Source organism: Marmota marmota, unplaced genomic scaffold (genome assembly GCF_001458135.2).
Source record: "Marmota marmota marmota unplaced genomic scaffold, marMar, whole genome shotgun sequence".
Taxonomy (NCBI): domain Eukaryota; kingdom Metazoa; phylum Chordata; class Mammalia; order Rodentia; family Sciuridae; genus Marmota; species Marmota marmota.
Genome location: NW_025999942.1, coordinates 1232893 through 1251085, shown reverse-complemented (window position 1 = coordinate 1251085; position 18193 = coordinate 1232893). Strand labels below are relative to the sequence as shown.

Below are 18193 nucleotides of genomic sequence, written 5' to 3'. Positions count from 1 at the left end.
CCCCCCCCCAAAAGTCCCTTTTGCCGTGTAATATAACATATACATGTCTAGGGATTAGGATGAGGGCATTACTTTCCCCACAACAACTACTTTCAGAAATCATCAAATAAAATGACTGCAGGTGTGTAACTATCTTGCTCAGGGTGTTTTATTGACTTTCCCACTGCAGAGGGGATTTAGTCTTAAAATTTCTACCTGAAATGCCATGATCCTTGACTCTAGCTTTAATCTCTCTTCCCACGCTCACCTCCCAACACTGGCATGGGCTCTAGCCTCATCAAGAATGTTTTACCTTCCTGTCTATGTTCTGCTTATGATTCGGGTATTCTCCTGTCCACAAGGCCCTTCCTAACTTTTCGTTCTCATTTCTTGTTCACAGTTCTCCAAGTGAAACTTTATCTATCCATTAATTTTTACACCCGTGAATGTTTTATTTTGCATTATTGATGTAAATGTCTTTGCATATATCTTCTTTCCTCACATTTTTATCTAATGGAGGGAAAAATGTATCCTTTAAAAATGTCTCTCTGTATATTTATTGTGGAGCTGTGTTATTACTTTGAAGGTTTTCTCTAGATTTTTTATGGTATAGACTCTCTAAGTTTCTCTTGAATTTGCAGTATTCTGATTTCTTCTAAACTGGACTTAAATTATTTAGAGTCTCTTGTGTTCCATGATAATGGAAGTGGCTAATTTCATGCTAAGATGTAGTCATTGTGAGTGTGGAATGAATCATGTGGAGTTAACTAGCTGTAAATTCAAGAGCATGATATGCTTTCAAATTTCATTGGTAATTGGAAATTCATTTGGAAAAGAAATTGTCTTTTATTTTTCAGGTGTTGAATTTGGTTGTTTTACTTTGTTTTCTCCCAAGTATGCCCCCAAGTCTGTTGTGTGACTCTTATTGACTTTAATGCTGTTTTACAGAATTCCACCAAAGCACCTCTCAAAAGATCAAATGTTGAGAAAGTAACCAATGTGCAGATCCTGGTGTTGTTTGGCATCCTCTTAGTCATGGCCTTGGTGAGCTCAGTGGGGGCCCTGTACTGGAACGGGTCTCATGGTGCAAGTAACTGGTACATCAAAAAGATGGGTAAGTGTTGGGGTGGGTTGCTCATTGAAATAGGACAAAAGCACCTTTGTAAAGTCCTTCCAGACATGGTCAGTGTTTGTTGGCTGTGCCATCCTTCTGTTTCCTCTGGCTTGTTTAATGAAGTGAAGATGGGCACATTTGGGGTTTGTTTATACTCAAATGATTATTTTTAAACAATTTAAAAATTTATTTTCTTCGTAGTTGCTCTCGGGATTACAATGTATATCTTGATTTATTCTAATCCATTTTTTATTAGTACCAACTTAAGCAAATAAAGAAATGTCACTCCTACTACACCTTCATTTCTTCCCCTTCTTGTGCTATTATTATTACAGGTATATGTTACCAATCCAACAATACAATGTTATAATTATTGCTTTATATTACCTTATATCTCTTAAAGAAGCTAAAAGGAAAAAGAAAAAAATAATTTTATGGAGATGCTTTATATTAACTTACTTGCTTACCATTTCTGATATTGTTTTTTGTGTGTATTAGTTATTGGCAGGTTATCATTTCTTTATGAACTTTTATACTTTCATATGTATTATACCTGCATATAACACCAAGATTGCAGTTCTATAATGAAATTTTATCATTTTTTTAAATCCAGAAGAAATCATAAGTGTATGTAATTATAATCTTTTAGAAGTACCTATATAGTTTTCTTCACTGTCATTCATTGTTTCTTTATATGGATTTAATTTCTGTCATTTGTTTTGTTTTTTCATCCTAGAAAACTTCATTAAATATTTCCTTGAAAGTGGATTGGCAACAAATTACTCCAGTTTTAATTTTAGAATGCCTTACTTTCTTTATTTCTTGAAGGATAGTTTTGCTGGATGTAGAATTCTTATAGAATTCCGATTGACATTGTTTTTTCCCTTTCAGTACTTTGAATATGACATCTCACTTTCTTCTAGCTTCCATTGAATTGATTAAAGTCTGTTGTTAACTGTATTTCTGTGTGTGTGTGTGTGTGTGTGTGTGTGTATGATGTGAGTCTCTTTTGTTGCTTTTAAGATTCTGTCTTCTGTTTTCAATAGTTATGTGTTTATTCTGTTGTTTGAACTTTGTTGAGCTTTTTAGATGTGCAGATTGACTTTTTTCTTTAAATTTGAGAAGTTTTCAGGTATTATTCAATATTGCTCTGTCACATTCTCAGTCTTCTTTTCTGCTCCTGCCATTATGTGTATGTTGGTATCCTTGGTGTGTCCTATAGGTCTCTGAGGCTCTGTTGATTTTTCTTTTTCTTTTGTTTCTCCAATTAGATAATCTGTGTTAACTTCTCCTCACATTTGCTTATTATTTCCTCAGCCAACTCAAGTCTACTGTTGAGTTCCACTAGTGATTTTTTTTCATTTCATTTATTGTATTTTTTTCATTCCAGAATATCCATTTGGTTTTTTTTTTTAGAAATAACTTCCCTTTGTTAATATTCTTCATTTGAGAAGTTGTTGTAATCATGCTTTTCTTTAATTCTTCAGCTTCCTTTACTTATTTGAATATATCTTTGCTTGGTCCATTATTTGAAGTCTCCTTAGTTTCTATTGCTCTTTTTTTTCTTCTTTATTTACAAGTTTCATATTTTTTTTTTTTTTGTTTTTGAAAACTGGGTATTTTAGATAAAATATTGTAGAAACTCTGGGTTCTGATTTCCTATTCTTTCCGGGGCCTGTTGTTGCTGGATTTTGTTTAGTTTTTAGTGACTTTTCTGAACTAATTCTGCAAAGTCTTTTTTCTCTTATAGTAGTAGTCACTGGAATTACTGCTCTATTTCATTTCTTTGATTTTAATTTTGAAATTATTTTTAAATATACATTGGATTTGAATACATTCACAGATTTGTGCAACTCTCACTACTACCTAATCTTAGAATATTTTTGTTTCCTCAGAAAGGAAACCCATCCACATTAGGCAGTTCCTTACCTTATTTTAAAGTCTGGATTCTCTTGGGTCAGTAGGGCTTGCTGGTCAGCCAATGACTGGTTTTTAAGCCAGGAAGGAGTCTATCCTTTGTTGTTTGGTCTGTGGTTGGTTTAAGGTATATCTCTGACATTTGGGGAGATTAAAGTGCATCCTACTTTCATTTAGGGACTGGTAGCTCATGAGTGCCCTTTTTGGTTTCACATGAGTAGATACAGCCGCAAGGTGTATGGAGTATTACAAAGGCCATGCCCAGGGCACTATCAAAAACAACATGGATGTGACTTTTTACCTTATCAAGGAGAAATGTACTCTTAGGAAGGCTTCTTTGGCTATATTTTTCCCTGAATATCAATGCTAAGTTTCTAGCTGGTTTCCTGTTTTGTTTGTGAAGATATTTGCTTTCCTTGATTTGTCACTGAGATCTCTGTTGTTTTTGATAGTGCCCTGGGCATGGCCTTTGTAATACTCTATTAAAATAACATCAATTCCTTGAGTGTGTTCCTGTTCTGATAGCCAACCCTACTTGGGATAGCAGCCTGCTCTGCCCTGGGATAGAATTTCTGCAGCATGGAGCTCCCGCGTAGGGAAGATGGGCGCTGGTAGTCATCCTGGTCTATCCCTACCACCCAACTGGAACAGAATTTAAGCAACATGAATCTATAGCTCTGGGGGTGGAGTGGAGAAGTAGTTTTTTGAGGGTTTATTATTATTCCTATCTTTCAATATATTTAGTTTTTAACTGATTAAAACAATTTTAAAACTTTTCTAATTATTCACAAAGAAAACTCATACACATACACTTTTAACTTTCTGGGAGAACATTTGTTGCCACTTTACAAATGTGGGACATGTGACCGGAATTTCAGTTGTAGTTGGATCACAATCCCTTGGCATTGGTGCTTAAACTTTGGGTTTGGACCAAACTAGCCTCAAATGTGGAGACTGATACTATGTGTGCATATTAATTCCGCAAATGTCACAGTCTGGGTACATGTATAGCATTGACACCATCTTGGTATACAGGCTTTGTGGGGATTGAATGCCATTTACATTGCTTGAGTAATGTCAAACTTTAGCACTAGCTGCATGATTTACAGTGGAACAATGTTCTTTTTGTCATATTCATAACACTTTCTGTCTTGTTCTTATGATAGCATCTGAGTAACCCTGACAAAACCCAGCAGACTTAACATATTCATGGTCACTGTTGGAACTTTGACTTCAGTTCCTAATTGACTCTGCCCTTTCTTATCTCCTGTTGATGATTTTTTTTATTTTTTTGGTTAAACTTTTTTTTACATACAGGTGGGGGTTGTATTTTTTATGGAACTCTTCCATTTCATGACTTTGGACCAGAAGTTTTATGGTTTCTGGAGCTTTGAGTTTGGCTTTTTCCCTGAATACACTCTACTTTTGAACACTATGTATAATAATATTAAACATTTTGAGCTAGTGTTCAAAATCAGAAAATTTCAATTTCTTTAAAAAAATTAAAACAATATTAATTTTAGGAAATTTTTAAAACTTTAAGAAATGATTTATTAACATGTAATCTTACTGGCAGACAGATATTCATTTCTAAGCAAATGCTATACTTTTAGGGGCATCAGTGTGTTGGGACTTAGAGATCCTATTTGGTGAGTCCAAATTCTACATTTGAGGAAGAAAGGCTGTCAACTGGCTAAGTGGTGGTGAGGGTGGTGGGAGGGTGGGTCTGCTGGCCAGCTGGTGACTACTCATTTTATTCTTTCCTAGCACTTCTTTCCATCACAACCACCGTCCAGAACTCCATATCTCAATCAAACCACCATTTGATTTAATTTCTTGGTTCAAAGCTCAGTAACTGTGGTTTAGAGTTGTTACAAATTTCTAATCACTAGTCATCACCTTCTGCTTTTCCATTAAAAACCTGCTGTGTTGGTTCCTGGGGTGCTCCACAACCTCCTTTTTAACAGCTGTGTCCTGCTGCGTGGTCACGTGGAGGGGCATGCTGTCTCTGCTCCATCTATCCCCCACCACCTCCTAGGAGAAACCAGCTCATAGTGACAGAAATTGTGTCTGACTTGTCTCTTTACTCACAATTCCTGCAATAGAAGATGCACAACAGCAAGCACTTTTAACTTGGATCTAAATAAACCAATAAGCAACTTTTTTGTCAACATCTTTTAGAAAAAATTCAAAATAACAAAAATGAAAAGAAACTGAATAGAGACTATAATTAAAGCTATACAAATTCCTTGGTTTTCTTCCACAGAATCAAGCTCGGATAATTTTGGATACAACCTATTGACGTTCATCATCTTGTACAACAATCTTATTCCCATCAGTCTGCTGGTGACTCTTGAGGTTGTAAAATACACACAAGCCCTTTTTATAAACTGGGTGAGTATTAAGGTGGAGTTTGGGCTATTGGAGAAATGCCAACTGCTGCTTTCTAATACTCTCTTGAGCCTTTGTCAGTTAATTGAGCTCCTAGAAAAGGAAGAATGGAGTCCATTTATGACTAGGTCTGACGGTTAAGCCATCCAAATAGACAGCTGGTAAGGGTTCCCCTGAGAAATGGGGAGGACAGGGTGCCTACCCATTCACAGGGTTGTTGTAAAGACTAAGTGAAATAGTGGAGGCAGGATGCTCAGTGGGTTCTTGGTATCTGGCTGCAGCTGGTGTAGATGCTTTTAAAGTCTCATTTAGTGCCAAGGAAATACACTCGTAAGTGTGTTTACTGTAGTGTTCATTATTCACCAAAATGCATTGTGAAAGTAAACTTGGACTTGATTGGAGGGATAGAGTTGTACATGTGTATGTGCTGGGAATAGACCCAGGACCTTGTGAATTCTAAGCATTGCTCTATCACTGAGTGATATCCCCAGCTCTAGAGTAGTGATTTTTTTTTTTTTAAACTGGATTTTCATGGCCCTTAAGCACAGGACTTCAGCAGCCAATATTTGCAGATTAGTCACATTTATATGTACTTTTATTTGGTCTTCACAGGATTCCTGTGAATGAGGGACTAATCAAGCTCAGAATCATGAAGAGTTGGTCTAGGTCATGAAAAAACTAAACTTTCTGTATATAAAAGACCATATTTTCCTTCTTAAATTCCGAGGTTTCTGTATCTTAACAGTCACTGTTTTCACCTCAAAATTAAAAATCATACTTATATTAAAACAGACGGGTTTTAAGGTACCTGTTGGTAGCTTCTATGTTAATCTGAATCGATGGTACATATTTTCCAAAGTGTGCTTTCTCTCTCTTTCTCAGGACATAGATATGTATTATGTAGGAAATGACACTCCTGCAATGGCCAGGACATCAAACCTTAATGAAGAGCTTGGGCAGGTGAGAACCTCTTTGAGAACTTTGGGTGGTAGTGGTGGAATGAGCAGGAGAGGAGACAAGTGTTAGCAGAACAACTATGGAGAGGTTTTGTAAGAACAGTTACCTGTGACTGTGGCTAGGATGTCTGAAGAGTTCTATGGTATCTGAAAGTATTAACAAATACAAATTTCCCTTGCCTTTGACTTGTTTTTTCCCTATCTTTTGTCACATAGAAGTTACCTGCAAATAGAATAGTACAAAAACATGGTACAAAAATATATAAGAATAAAAATTTGAACTTTTTAAAAGTATTTGTTAGGAGCCAATGACAGGGAAAACAAGGATCATATAATCGGATACTGGGAAACCCCCATGAAATGTGTGGGAGCTATTTGAAGGTTATGTGTTCCTCACATGTTTACATTTTGTTTGGAATATTCCAGTGAATCAGTGTCTTTCTTGCCTTCACCTGGAACTCTTCTTTTCTCTACTGAGTTGTATTTTGACTTATGTCTGTTGCTTACATTGAAATCACAGCAGTTGAAATTTGAATGCACTGCAATTAAAGATTATGATTTCGATTTATACATTGTAAACTTCCCAACCACCCTATGAGGTGGGAGCTATCATTCTATAGATGATAAAATGAACACCTTACTCCAGGATCTCTGGTTTAGTGAATGGCCTTATGCTTCCCTGCTCAGTGTACGATGTCTCCCACATACTTTGTGTCCAACTGGGAAGATGCAGGTGAGATGTCTCAGTCATGAGAAGGCTAGAAAAAGTCTTGAAGCCTTAGTTGGAGGTAGGCGTTCTTTCCCATTCTGCAGTGGTTTTTATAGTTTTGTTTGTTTCCAGAAAGTCAAGGCTTAAATTTGTGGGCAAAATCTTGTGATAGATTAGAACTTTATAGACAAAAATTGGAAGTGTTTCTTTGATAATATATTTCAAATCTACTTGGAGATCATAGCAGATATTTCTACCTTTTCTTGAACTGTTCATATTCACATCCATGCTTTTAAATTCTTAGTATAACAGGGTGGGTTGTGATTTAAGGGAACATCCCTGGAATAGAGCACAAATCCTCCCCAGCAAGCCAGCGTCTCTGGCTTCCGTCTGCCCACCTGTGTTCCACTCACACAGGTGAGGGATAGTACCCAGAATGGGTCTCTGGGTACTTTTTCTTTCTTTCTTTCTTTTTTTGGTACAGGAGATTGAACCCAGGGATGCTTAACCACTTAGATATATCTCTATCCCTTTTCATTTTGAGACAGAGTCTCGTTAAATTGCCTCGAACTTGCGATCCTCCTGCCTCAGCTTCTCAAGTCCCTGGAATTACAAGTGTAATTGTGCCACTGCAATTGACTCTGGATCTTGAATTTTCACTTTTTAAAAAAATTTGATACCTTATATACAATCAGAGATATGATAAATTGTAGTATAAAGGTGTATTAAGAATTGTAATGCAATAAATAAAATAAATAAATAATAAATAAATAAATAACTATAAGTGAATTAAACTTACCAGTAAACAAACAAAAAAATTTGATATACACTTTTTTCTTGTTGTTGTTGATGGATCTTTATTTAATTTATTTATATGTGGTGCCGAGAATTGAACCCAGTGCCTCACACATGCTAGGCAAGTGCTCTACCACTGAGGAACAAACCCAGCCCTCACTTTCTTTTTTTTTTTTTTTTTTTAAATCTTACATTCTTTCTTTCTAAACTAGGTTTGTCATTAGTAAAATCATACTTTGATAAGAATCTCTGTGTTTTTGGTACATATCAGACTACTTTTGTCTTCTTTTTGAACGCTTCTCCAGTTTGCTAGGCAAGAGTCTGTCTTCTATGTTCTCATAACAGTCTTTCCCAATATAGTAATATAAGAGATATAGTAATATAAGAGATGTGATTAGTCATGTGGTATCTGTTTCTTTTTGGAGACTTTTGGGGCCATTTGAGAATAGAGAATTGCCCTGTACAGTGGGCCCTCACATTCACAGGTTCTGTATCCAGGGATGGATCCAACCTCAGACTGAAAATGTAGTTGAGTCTATGATGGCTGTGTCTGTATCTAACATGTACAGACTATTTTTTCTTGTCATTATTCCCTAAACATACAGTATAACAATGATTTATAATAGCATTTAATCTATATTAAAAAGTCATCTAGAGATGATACAGAAAGGAAGCATACTGGAGTGTGTGCATAGGTTTTATGCAGCATTGTACCATTTTTTATAAGGGACATCCCTGAATTTTGGTGGGGTTCCTGAGGATACCAGGGGATGACCATATGGTCTTTAGTTGCCTTTTTCAGTTTAACACAGTGTTCAGAATATAATTATTTTTGGGTTCCATAAAGAAGCTCTGAGAAATGGGAGGTTTTAAAGGACTCAAGACACCTAGGGTGATGGGGGGAAAGTTTGCATAGGGAAGAGTTTCTGAGTTGGAACCTTTAGTATCAATTAAGACTCGATAGGGTGAGTGATAGCAAGTCTTGATTATTTCTTATTAGGAAATTTTCATTTTTAAATATTTTGATATTGCTTAATTCTTTTTAAAAAAGGCAGAAGGCAGATCCTATTCTACTTCTATACCTCCAGACTTGATGTATATAAAGCTTATTTAAAACTTACTGTTTATATGAACTAATAAAATATTAATTACCTGCATTGTATACATATATTGAAGTATCACACTCTATATCCCTAAATATGTATAGCTATGTATTAATAAAAAATTTAACAATGTTTAAGGAGACAGAAATGCCAAATACCCTGATTTGATCTCCTTGTACTTTGTGTACATGTATCAAATTACACATTGAACCTCATAAATGTGTACCATTAAAATAATTAATAAATGTTAAAGAACTTACTCATGGATAAAGCATAAATTGCCCTTAGTGTAGTAATTTTATATTTGGACATAACATTTGACTCTTTTAGGGAGATTAAATAATTTTTCTATCTTGAATGCCCTTTGGTTGCTTTAAGAAATAATTCTCAGTTTACTTGTTTGCTTTGTCGTTAAGAAAAAGTATCTGGACTAGGTGTTTGAATTTCTGGGAGTTATCTAGCATCCAGAAACACTCTTGACCCCTCTATAGAAAACCACTGAGAGATCAGTTTCCTCTGGGGCCATCACGTTAGTCACCCATCCTCACCAATCCATAACGTAATTCCCAGAATGACATGTAGAAGGATGTTGCAATCTCCTAGACAAAACTGGGATAAGGAGGATAAGGCGACTTCTCCATAGTCTACATGACTAGGTAGCACCCCAAACCTACCCTAAACTCTCATGTCTCATAGCCAAGAGTTCTTCCTGTCTTTCCCATCACTAACCTGAAATAGCCTAACCAGCCTACCACATTTGCATTTGTAATTATCTCTTTCACATTAAGTTAATCTTGTGAACATGGCTGCATCTCATAGGTCTTGTTGATCTACTTAGTGATTTCCCTTTTCGCCTTTGAGTTTTGAGAACATCATGTATTTGAGTCTGTAAAACTTTCCATCTTGGAAGGTGATATAATCTAAGATGCATGCTGTCTTCTTCATCTGCATCTGAATTGTGATAGTGATTGAGAAACTGCAGATTTGTCTTATGCCTTCTTAATCCAATTGTAGGGTGGACTCTTCAGATCTGCATACTGTAATTAGGGTGTGGCATTATCTTCCAAGAGTGAAATGCATCATTGAGACACTGTGTGGCAGGACTTCAGATTGGTTTTTGTAGTGCCAGAGCTATTATTGAAGCTTCCTTTGCACATTTCTGTGCAATTTGACTATAGAATTAGTAACAGAAAAGGTTTGCAGTTGGTCTAAGCATTAAAGCTATTTTTTGTTATTAATTTACTTACTTTAAGGAAATCTACTTTATTTAAATTTGATACACCGTGTATGTAAGTATGTCAAATGGGTTCTACTGTCATGTATAACTAAAAAGAACCAATAAAAAAGTTTAATACAGATTTGAAAAGTATGGAAGAGAAGATTTCATTTATTGGTCTTTGCTTCTTATTACTCTCCTGATGTACATTTCTTTTATTCTTTGATTTAGGTAAAATATCTTTTCTCTGATAAAACTGGAACTCTTACATGTAATATCATGAACTTCAAGAAGTGTAGCATTGCTGGAGTAACCTACGGGTAAGTGTGTTTGAAATTTTATTTGTATTCTTCCAACAAAATAAATTTACCTCATCAAGTATCTTGACTTTCTGATATATAAGGAATTTAGATTTGTAGTTATTGTTAACTGTATCTAAAACTTGATGGATCCCAAATGGAACTTTTAAAATTTAAAATATGATTTATTTCTGTAAATATTTGCTTAGTAATGTTTTGGGAGATCGCTCAGAAAACACACAGAGTCTGAATTGAAACAAATTAGAGAGCTTTATTACCTGGCCAGGGCCTACATGGCCAGGGGCTGCCTTCCACAGAGACTGACTCTCTTACGGAGAACAGCAATTTCCTGGCCTGTGTCCTGAGGATTTAAGGATGAAAACCACAACTCAGGGACTTTCCTTAGCATCATACAAGCAAGCCAATCACAGAGCTAAAACAGCAGTTAGCAGAACCTGAGAGCCCCTAAGCAGAACTAAGGACTCCCTTGGGCAGGTGTATTGTTGGGTTTTAACACATTTAGGGTACAAACGGAACTTAAGAGCCCCTAAGCAGAACTAAAGACCCCCCAAGGTAGGAGTACAGTTTAGGTTTAAGTACATTTGCAGGGTACGAAGTACACAAAGCACAGCTCTTTTGGGGGACACAGCTTATGTGCTGATTTGCCAGAAATGGCCCTTGCTTACAGGAATAGTAATGGAGTCACTTTAGCAATGCTTACTTATGTTGGCCTATAGCAATTTCGACTTAATATGACTATTTCTTAACTATTTTTATCTTGTAACTTAACCTATATTATCTTAACATTTATTTATGACTATTGTTAACCTATGCACCCCCAATTATCAATTTTATTGTCTATAACTTATCATTAACATCTTTAAGTCTTATGTCTGTGTACTATATGAGACTATATACTTATGTTTCTGTATTGTTATTTCTTAAAACTGAAACATGTTTAATTATCTTAACATTAACTCTTGTCTTTATTGTTTTATCTTATTAGTCTATATTTATTAGTCTATAGTTTATGGCTTATCTATAACCTATGACTTATCAATAATCTATAAAATCTCTTATAAAACTATACTGATTAATTTTGACTAAAACAGTAAGAAATTCAAGGGACTCTGTAAATTTATATATATAATCTAATAATTATGAATTTCTTGCTCATGTTTTGATCTGAATGCCTGTCTTTTGATCACAGTGTTGTGACTGCTCTATTTTCCCTCTCTCTGGCAGTCATTTCCCAGAATTGACAAGAGAAGCATCCTCAGATGATTTCTGGTAAGTAGATTCCAGCACTTCTTGATGCTGGAAAAGACTTTAGAATATTTTGATATTAACATTTTTTATACATTTTATATGTAAATAAGTTATATGTTATTTCAAAAATAAAAGTTATATGTATGTATGTATGTGTATATAATTATGTACATATGTACATAATTATATACACATACATACATAATATATATATGTGTGTGTGTATATATATGTATATATATACATATATATGTATATATATGTGTATATATATGTGTATATATATATATATATATATATATTCAAAAAAGAACCCGATTAAGATTTAAACACAAATACCACTTTGAAAGTCCATATTTTCAGACCTTTTAACAAAAATATCCTGCCCTTGGCCCAGTACTTCCCATTTCCTGGAAGTAGACAGCTTCAACTTTTTGACTTTTAAAAAATATCCCTATATTCAAAATAATATGTTCATATAATTTTTTAAACTTTTTAGACACTGTTGGACTTGCTAGCATGGAAGAAGTTTCAGCATCTGCTGCTCTGTGTGTGATCTGTCACTTGCTCTCTGGTCTCTCTTTCCTAGCCTTTGGAAGTACTTAGCAATTTCTGTATATCCTTAGCATATACAGAAAGGGTCTGTATATCAACCAGGACTAGGCTGGTTTTTCTTATTATGTTGAACTAACTAGGTTTGTTTTTTTAAATTATGTTGAACATTTAATGGGTGACTAGAGAACCATTTCTGTCTCTGTATTTTCTTTTATTAATTTTTGGTAAGTGTCCTTGCATTGTGTTTCTTTGATAATTTTCTTCCCCCTTGATCTTTCTGTTCCCTTGGGTTTCTTGTTAGGCAGATATTCAGCCTCTGGGTTGATTTCCAATTGTATCATCTCGTCCTCCCATTTTCCTTTTTGTTGTTGTTGTTGTTTTATTTTCTGATTCTTTTTGCCTTCTATCCTTCATAGTAGTCTTCATGGGCTCTCACTTTCAGTTTTCAAGAGCACTCTTTTGTCCTTGGCCTCGCAGTGTCCATTTCCTCTGCTCTGTTCTCGTATGTCCAACCCCCACCACTTTTTGATTTCTTAATTTTGTTTTGCTTTCTTCAAAAGCCTGGAGATCGGGCTGGGGCTGTAGCTCAGTGGTAAAGCACTTGCCTCACATGTGTGAGGCACTGGGTTCGATCCTCAGCACCACATAAAAATAAATAAAGATACTGTGTGTTCATCTACAACTAATATATATAAAACCTGGTGATCATTGGATGTGTGCTCATATATATTTTATTCTAAATATACAGAATATAAAATTGTCCATTTTCACTATTTTTAAGACCTCTTTTAAGGGGAGTTTTAATTTCAGAACAAAATTAAGAAGGCATAGAGATTTCCCATATGATTCCTGACCTCCCCTATTATCAAAAGCCCTCCCATCATAGTGGTACATGTACTGCCATTGGTGAACCTATGTTAGCACCTTATAATCACCCAGAGTCCCTACTTCACATTAGGGTTTACTCTTGATGCTGTGGGTTTGGACAAATAAATTATGACATGTATTCATCATTATAGTATCATATAGAGTATTTTCATCACCCTAAGAATTCTCTCTTCTCTGCCTATTCAGTCCTCCAACCCTCATCCCCCACAACCTCTGATCTTTTTTATTTTCTCAATAGCTTCACCTTTGCCAGAATGTTAAAGTTGGAACCATACACTACTCAGCCTGTTTAGATCAACTTAGTACTGTGCATTTAAGATGCCTTCATGTCTTTCATGGCTTGATAGCACTAATTCATTTTAGAAATGAATAATATTCCAGGTTCAGGGCTTCTCTAAAGTGTGAACTTTTCATTTCTTTCTGGTTGCATTGTCTGACTACATGATGAAGGAAGGCTCCAGCATGCCGAGTTCCTCAAGCAGATTTAGAAGCATCCCGTCTTCTGCCCTCCCTGTACCTTTCAGGAACTCCGTGCTGCCATTTTCTCACCCTTTATGGTTTTTTTCCGGGGGGTCAACTTGCATTTTAGATGATCTCTTTTGCAAACCGTTGGCTACTGTTTGCTGTATTAAAGTCTGATATCTATTTGTAGTTAAGATGGATATCAACAATGTTGTAGTCTCGTTTTTCATTGTTATTGTCTCAAAGAAAATTTTTTAGGATGGAATGGAGATGAATGAACCTACTGAACCTCTTACATAGACTTCACACACAGTATGATCACACACAGCCATCATTCAAGTTTCCTGTCTAGTAATTGTGTGCCTTTTTCTCTCTCCTACACATGAGCTTTGGCTGTAAATGCATACAACACAGTAATTCCTCTTGTTTTGTCTACTTTGAGCAGGCACTCTGGGGTGTTTTCCCTGGTAGAAGTTATGCAAAGATCAACTGAAATGACAGTCATAGTATTGATCCGTGGCTTCCGTTTCTTTTTTTCTAAATATGTTATTTATCATAACTTATAAAATATTTTGATTTATGGTAACATTAAGGATTTACCATCTTGAGGTTTGAAATAGAACACAGCATTCTAAATCTTTAAAAAGTTGACTATAAATCTGTGGGCATTTTAGGTGTGATTTTTCTAGAAGCCAGATTCTTACTAGGTTTGAGGTATCTTAATAGGAAGTTTTTAATTGAATGGGTATCTTTTGGTTCTCTCTTACAGTCGGATATCCTCAGCGCCTAGTGATTCATGTGACTTTAATGATCCCAGGCTGTTGAAGAATATTGAGGATAACCATGTGAGTCTGCCAGTTTACTTATAAGACATCAAATAGTTATGCTTCACTGTTATTTATATTTTATGTATGCAGTGTCTTGAAAGTTGCTACTTTGGAGCCTGGAGAGAGATGCAGTCTCAATTTTACTATGTTAAGACTTGGAGAATGTGATCTTAAACAAATACTTTGTGGTGAACACTGCATAAATTAGTGTAAAGCTGGGGCTGGGGTTGTGGCTCAGTGGTAGAGCACTTGCCTAATATGTGTGAGGCACTGGGTTCGATCCTCAGCACCACATAAAAATAAATAAATAAAATAAAGATTGTGTCCATCTACAACTAAAAAAATATTTAAAAAAATTAGTGTAAAGCTGAATTTAAGTATGTGTTGAAGCAATCACACGAGGATGGAGTCTCACCACAGGATTCTATAATAGTTCAGATTTCTGTTGCTGCAAGAGAGAGCTGCAGTTTTCTTTCTTCACAGCTGTGAATCTAAGAGGCCACTGTCTTAGAAAGTAATTATATATTTTCTAGGATACTTTAGGAAACAGAGGTCAGAAATTATAACAGATGGTATTTATAACATTCTACTCTATGCCAGACACTTGATGATGTATTTCCTTTAGCATTTGAGTCCACCCTGAGAGGGGACAAGGAAGTCACATGGGAAGAGTTAGCCAAGAGTTACCCAGCAGATAAACATAGAAGTGAGCTTTAGAACCTAAATCTGTTTGGATCTTGTTCATTTATTTTTTATTTAAGATCTGGGTTCTTACTGTTTCCCAGGCTGGCCTCTAACTCCAGGGCTGAAGTGATCCTCTTGCCTCAGCATCCCTAGTAGTTGGGACTACATGCGTCGGCCACCATACTGGGTTCATGTTCAGTTCTTAACTAAGATATCACAGTACCTTCAGCTATTGTAGCTAACCAGGATTAACTGTAGGATCATATCAATTTATTTTTGTTTTTAAGGGTACTTTAAAAAATTTTTGAACTTAGAAAAATATTCAATGATCAAAGCATTTTGGTGAACTGGGAAGGAATTCATGGAAGGGTGATGTGGAAGGTTAGGAAACTTGCTGCTGGTCTGGTTTCATAGGGTTTGTTTCTCAGCATTGATCAACAGATAAAAAAGGTAGCAGAGGGCAAGAGGGTACTGAGTACCTCAGAATCCCAGTGTCAGCTTAAATGAGAGAACCATTTATTTATCCATTGATTTAGCAGATAGTTTGAAGGCCTCATCTACATTAAATACCTTGCTCTAGGTACTAGGGGAAGAGATGAATACAAAATACTCAAGCAATCCTTGTTAACCAGTGAAAAAGAGACATAACATGTTAAGAGTCATCGTCACTTTTTCGGAACAGGTACGATGCAACTCTTGAGCAAGTGGTTTGTTTCGTGTAGGTGGAGGAGTCTCTCCCTTTTTGATGGATTTTTTTGGTTACCACAACTGCTGAGGTGTGGATGTAGTGCTCACCCACCTGTTCCAAGTGTTATTTTCACTGACCAAATGTGGACTGTCATGAAACTTAGAGGCTGGAATGAAACTCATCTGGAGAGGAGATCTTCTGCATGCTGCTGAGATTCTAATTCTTGACATCCTTCTATATTTAATTTATGATTCACACAGTTGTTGTCTCTAAATCTAGCCCCATGTGAGTGTGTGGTGGGCTTCTAAGGGGTCTGACAGTTCCTCATCTCTTTGTCCTGTGCCTGTCCTTCTGTGGATGTTTGAATGCAGACCTAGCACAAAGAGTGTCTCTGCTATTCTTTCCTGTAACCACCACCACTTACTGAGTTCTCCTCCAGGGCCATTGTCACTTCCTTCTCCTCTTCTTCTAACCTTTCTGTGTTAGTCAGCTTTCTGTTACTAAAACAAATAGCTAGGATAAATCAAGCTAAAAAGAATAGAGGTTTATTTTGGAGAGTTTTGAAGGTTTCAGTCCATGATCAATTGGCCCTGTTGCTTTGGACCTGGGGCTGCAAATCATGACAAGAGCTTATGCCAGAAGGAGGCATGTCCAACTCATGACCAGGAATGAGAGAGTGGAAGAGGTATCTGCTAAGATACTAATATTCCCTTCAAGGGTACACTCACAATGATAAAACTTCCCCCCCAATAGGTCCCACCTCTTAAAAGTTTCCACCACTTTCCAATAGCACCAACCTGAGGACCAAACCTGTAATACACAGGTTCTTTTGGGGACATTCCAGATCTGAACTGTAGGAACTCCTGAGCCAAATTTCCTTTTATTCTAATGGAAAGGTCAGTGAGAGAGGGTAAATGCAGCCCTCATGTCCTTGATAAGAAGACATTATCATGAGCATTGAAACACAGGGACAATTAAGGGTTTTTAAATAATCTATATGCTTATAATTCAGTAAAAGAATCGTGAGGTAATTTATTTGGGAATTTATTTTCTATTTTCTAATAAAAGCCTACTTGCCTGTGTTAGCATTATTCTGCTTTTTTGGATCTTTGAAACCTTTCGAGGACTTCATCCGTGGTACTACATTCCTGAAGCTGTTTGATGTTTAACATCCACCTTCTCTATAAATGATGAAGACCATACCTCAATATTTGTCCTTAGGAAGGTATGGGATAGGATTCAGTATACTCAACGGACGTTTTTCAGCAGTTTTAATACAGGACCTGTGGATCACTTCATTTTGCCATAATGTGGTTGCGAAGAGAAAATAAGCATTTGAGAATTTTCTGCTATGGATACCTCACATTTCTTTTATGTTGTTTTAGGATCATTGATTAAAACTAAAATATTTGACCCAAGAAAATCCTTTTTTTTTTTTCCTCACAAGAGAGAACTTGCATCTACTTTGAAGTTTTCATTTTTCCTGGGTCATCATGTCTGACTGTCTGGGTCCTTCAGGACTGCTTCAAGCTTTGTGTGGGCTGATGGCCGGGAGGGGATTTGACTCTTAGAGAATCAACCTATGGGAAATTTCAAAGGACAGTTCATGTAATTCCTTAAGTGCTTTGCTAACTGGTCCCTTCTGTTTGTGGGAGACACTCCCAACAATGGGCAGAGGAAGAGTACCCCACTTTCTTTTGACACAAATAATCATTTGTATCTATATATTATTTGTAGATCCAATTGGGCATGCAAACAATTTTAGAATGTAAAATTTCGAGCTATTTGTAAGTTCATCAAATAGAAGATACTCATTTCTAAATGCCTGGCATTTTGTGCATATTAAAACTGTTAACCAAAGGACAGACATGATATGGTTTCATTTATGAGATATATAGGATAGGCAAATTCACAGAGGCAGAGAACAGGAGAGAGGTTACTAGGGGGTGGGAGAAAGAGAGAACAGAGAGTTAAGATTTAATGGCTACAGAGTTATTGTTGGGGATGGTTAAAAATGGATCATGGTGTGGGTACATGGAATTGTGAATGCACACTTAAAATGGTATTTACACGTGTATTTTATCACAATGGAAACCCTTAACTTTAGATAAATAAATAAATAAGTGTACGTATATATGCATGCATATGTGGATATTTGTAATAAACCACTAATTCTTCAAAGTTATAAAAAAATTTTTCTTTGTGGAAGTTACAGGAAAAAAATCTTTATTTTTAAACATGGGGCACTTGTCTGAAATACTTTACAGACATTTTTTCTGTAGACTTCAGATTGATTTTGTCTCTTTAATTCATTGTAGAATACTAGGTTAGGTAGAAACGT

The 18193-nt window shown here is 35.9% G+C and overlaps 1 protein-coding gene across 1 annotated transcript in view; it reads left to right on the top strand.

Moving 5' to 3' along the window:
- Window positions 1–18193, top strand: part of LOC107153194 (phospholipid-transporting ATPase IB) — a 532593-nt gene that overhangs the window by 84603 nt on the left and 429797 nt on the right. Inside the window, exons 11-16 of the mRNA XM_048801263.1 lie at window positions 928–1093; window positions 5277–5404; window positions 6284–6361; window positions 10412–10500; window positions 11725–11769; window positions 14423–14498. Of these exons, the coding sequence (XP_048657220.1) occupies window positions 928–1093; window positions 5277–5404; window positions 6284–6361; window positions 10412–10500; window positions 11725–11769; window positions 14423–14498 (582 nt within the window). The remainder of the gene's footprint in view (window positions 1–927; window positions 1094–5276; window positions 5405–6283; window positions 6362–10411; window positions 10501–11724; window positions 11770–14422; window positions 14499–18193) is intronic.